Raw genomic sequence first — 4316 nt, 5'->3', positions numbered from 1 at the left:
GGCTGAGGGAGCTGGGAAGGGGCTGGAGCAGGGTCTGGAGTGGCTTAGGGAGCTGGGAAGGGGCTGGAGTTGGGTCTGGAGCCCCTGGAGAGGCTGAGGGAGCTGGGAAGGGGCTGGAGCGGGGTCTGGAGTGGCTGAGGGAGCTGGGAAAGGGGAAGAAGCCTGGAAAAAATGGGATCAGGGGGGACTTTGTGGCTCTGCACAACTCCCTGACAGGAGGGTGCAGCCGGAGGGGATTTGGGATCTCATCCCAGGGAACAGGGACAGGAGGAGAGTGAACAGTCTCAAATTGCACCAGGGAGCGTTTGGTTTGGATATTGGGAAAATTCCTTCATGGAAGGGGCTGTCCAGCCTGGCAGAGGTGGAGTCCCCATTCCTGGAGGAATTTAAATCCCCGTGGATGTGACACTTGAGGACAGGGGCAGTGTGGCCCTGGCAGAGCTGGGAACAGTTGAATTTCATGGGCTGAGGAGGGTTTTTTTCCACCCCACCTTGACAGGGAACGAGTCAAGTTGTGCCAGGGGGGATTTGGATTGGATATTATGGGAAATTCCCTCCTGGAATGGGCTGCACAGAGCAGGGAGGGAATCCCCATTCCAGGAGGGATTTAAATCCCTGTGGATGTGACACTTGAGGACGGGCAGTGTGGCCCTGGGAGAGCTGGGAACAGTTGAATTTTGTGGGCTGAGGGTTTTTTTCCACCCCACCTTGACAGAGAACGGGTCAAGTTGTGCCAGGGGGGATTCGGATTGGATATTATGGGAAATTCCTTCCTGGGAAGGGCTGTAAACATTGGGATGGACTGAGCAGGGCAGGGAGGGAGGGATTTAAATCCCTGTGGATGAGGACAGGGGCAGTGTGGCCCTGGCAGAACTGGGAACAGTTGAATTTCATGGGCTGAGGGTTTTTTTCCACCCCACCCTGACAGAGAACAGTTCAAGTTGTGCCAGGGGGGATTCAGGTCGGATATTATGGGAAATTCCCTCCTGGAATGGGCTGCACAGAGCAGGGAGGGAATCCCCATTCCTGGAGGAATTTAAATCCCCGTGGATGTGACACTTGAGGACAGGGGCAGTGGTGGCCTCAGCAGAGCTGGGAATGGTTGAACTCTGTGGCCTGAGGGTTTTTTTCCACCCCACCCTGTCAGAGAACGAGTCAAGTTGTGCCTGGGGGAATTCAGTTTGGATATTATGGAAAATTCCTTCCTGGGAAGGGCTGTAAACATTGGGATGGACTGAGCAGGGCAGGGGGGGAGAGATTTAAATCCCCGTGGATGTGACACTTGGGGACAGGGGCAGTGTGGCCCTGGCAGAGCTGGGAACAGTTGAATTTCATGGGCTGAGGAGGGTTTTTTTCCACCCCACCTTGACAGGGAACAAGTCAAGTTGTGCCTGGGGGAATTCTGATTGGATATTATGGGAAATTCCCTCCTGGGATGGGCTGCACAGAGCAGGGAGAGAATCCCCATTCCTGGCAGAATCTCAAACCCTGCAAATGCAACACTCCGGGACAAGCTCAGCGCCAACCTCACCACCAACTCCACCATCCCAGAACCCTTTTCCCAGATTATTTCCCAACCCATTCCCTAATCCCAGGCTCTCCCACCCGCAGGTGGACGCTCGGAACATCGACGGCAGCACTCCGCTGTGCGACGCCTGCGCCTCGGGCAGCATCGAGTGTGTCAAAGTTCTGCTGTCGTACGGAGCCAAAGTCAACCCTCCCCTCTACACAGCCTCCCCTCTCCACGAGGCCTGCATGAATGGTAATTCCAACACTTTTAGGATTTATCCATGTTTTTAGGGTTTTTCCGCGTTTTTCCGGGGATATTTGCAGCTCGGGGTAGGGAAAAAGCAGCAGGAAGTGTTGTAATTTCACCATAATTTGTTTGACTTCTGCCCGTGTTCAGAGGCTGTTGGGTGGGAAGGAAAAGCTTCTTCCCAGTGGTTTTTTTGGGAAGTGCTGCTGCCTGTGCTGCTCCTTTTCCTTTTCCCAGTTTTTCCTCAGCTTTTTCCAGCTTTCCCCAGCTTTTTCCAGCTTTTCCCCAGTTTTTTCCATCTTTCCCCACCTTTTCTCCATCTTTCCCCCTGCTTTTCCCCTGCTTTTTTTCCACATTTTCCCCAGCTTTTCCCCTTTTTTCCCCAGCTTTTTCCAGCTTTTCCCCAGTTTTTTTCCCACCTTTTTCCCAGCTTCTCCCCGTTTTTTCCCCAGCTTATTCTGTTTTCCCCCAGCTTTTTTTCCACCTTTTCCCCAGCTTTTCCCCTTTTTTTTTCCCAGCTTTTCCCCTGTTCTTCCCCCAGTTTTCCCCCTGTTTTTCCCTATCTTTTCCTTGGCTTTTTCCCAGCTTTTCTGCAGCTTATCCCCAAAGGAAATCTCTCATTGCACCGACCCACAAAAATTCCCCATTTCCATCGCCCCAAATATAAACCAGGCTGCTCTGAGCATCCCATTGGAGCTGCATTCCTGGTTTTCACTTGGATTTTCCTGGTTTTTCCCTTGGATTCTCCCATTTTTCCCTTTGGATTCTCCCATTTTTCCCCTTGGATTCTCCGGTTTGTCACCTTGGATTCTCACATTTTGTCCCTTGGATTTTCCCGTTTTTCCCCTTGGATTTTCCCATTTTTCCCCTTACATTCTCCCATTTTCCCCCTGCATTTTCCCATTTGTCCCCTTACATTCTCCCATTTGTTCCCTTGATTTTCCCATTTTTTCCCTTGGATTCTCCTGTTTTTCTCCCTGGATTCTCCCGTTTTTCCCCTTGCATTCTCCCATTTTCCCCTTGCATTCTCCTGTTTTTGCCCTTGCATTCTCCCATTTTCCCCTTGCATTCTCCCATTTTCCCCTTGCATTCTCCCATTTTCCCCTTGCATTCTCCCATTTTTCCCCCTGGATTCTCCCATTTTCCCCTTACATTCTCCCTTTTATTCCCTTGCATTCTCCCATTTTTCCCCATGCATTCTCCCATTTGTTCCCTTGGATTTTCCCATTTTTTTCCCTTGGATTCTCCTGTTTTTCCCCCTGGATTCTCCCATTTTCCCCTTACATTCTCCCATTTTCCCCTTGCATTCTCCCATTTTTCCCCTTGCATTCTCCCATTTGTTCCCTTGGATTTTCCCATTTTTCCCCTTGGATTCTCCTGTTTTTCTCCCTGGATTCTCCCATTTTTCCCCTTGCATTCTCCCATTTTTCCCCTTGCATTCTCCCATTTTTCCCCTTGCATTCTCCCATTTGTTCCCTTACATTCTCCCATTTGTTCCCTTGGATTTTCCCATTTTTCCCCTTGGATTTTCCCATTTTTCCCCTTGGATTTTCCCATTTTTCCCCTTGGATTTTCCCATTTTTCCCCTTGGATTTTCCCATTTTTCCCCTTGGATTCTCCCATTTTGTCCCTTGGATTCTCCCGTTTGTTCCCTTGGATTCTCCCATTTTTCCCCTTGGATTCTCCCATTTTCCCCTTACATTCTCCCATTTTCCCCTTCCATTCTCCCATTTTCCCCTTCCATTCTCCCATTTTCCCCATGGATTCTCCCATTTTCCCCTTCCATTCTCCCATTTTCCCATGAATTCTCCCATTTTCCCCTTCCATTCTCCCACTTTCCCCTTGGATTCTCCCATTTTGCCCCTTGGATTCTCCCGTTTTCCCCCTTGCATTCTCCCATTTTCCCCCTTGGATTCTCCCATTTTCCCCTTACATTCTCCCATTTCCCCATGGATTCTCCCATTTCCCCATGGATTCTCCCATTTTCCCCTTCCATTCTCCCATTTTCCCATGGATTCTCCCACTTTCCCCTTACATTCTCCCACTTTCCCCTTCCATTCTCCCATTTCCCCATGGATTCTCCCATTTTCCCCTTCCCAAGGCAGCCCGGAGTGCGTGCAGCTCCTCATCGACGTCGGTGCCAACCTGGAAGCTCACGATTGTCACTTTGGGACACCGCTGCACGTGGCCTGTGCCAGGGAACACCTGGATTGTGCCAAGCTGCTCCTCAACGCAGGTACAGCATTCCTGGGATTTTTTCCAAACATTTTCCTCACTGGAATTCCCTCGAGGAGTTGTTCCCACATGGGAAAATGGGAAATTTGGCGTTTTCTGGAAGAAAATGAAGGTTTAGGTATTTTTCCAGCACAGGGTATGAAATTCCATCCCTGGGATGTCCAAGGCSTTGGGATTTGTCCCAAARGAATGAAACTGGATAAGCTTTCGGATCCCTTCCAGCCCAACCCCAGAATTCCTTAATTAAATTATCCTAATTTAACAAAATTCATTAAAATCACCCAATTTAATGTGCCTGAGTGACTTGGCTGGATGCAGCTCTCAC

General features: G+C 50.0%; 1 protein-coding gene across 1 annotated transcript; it reads left to right on the top strand.

Annotated features, from left to right (window-relative positions):
• Positions 1-1470: 1470 nt before the first annotated feature.
• Positions 1471-4234, top strand: LOC130588096 (tonsoku-like protein). Its single transcript, XM_057389054.1, has 2 exons — positions 1471-1762; positions 3858-4234. The coding sequence occupies exons 1-2, from the start codon at positions 1495-1497 to the stop codon at positions 4232-4234; spliced, it is 645 nt and encodes a 214-aa protein (XP_057245037.1). The 5' UTR covers positions 1471-1494.
• Positions 4235-4316: the final 82 nt, after the last annotated feature.

Source organism: Malurus melanocephalus, unplaced genomic scaffold (assembly GCF_030028575.1).
Source record: "Malurus melanocephalus ecotype Western Australia unplaced genomic scaffold, MMel_1.1 scaffold_3330, whole genome shotgun sequence".
NCBI lineage: Eukaryota > Metazoa > Chordata > Aves > Passeriformes > Maluridae > Malurus > Malurus melanocephalus.
This window is presented reverse-complemented; position numbering and strand designations above follow the sequence as displayed.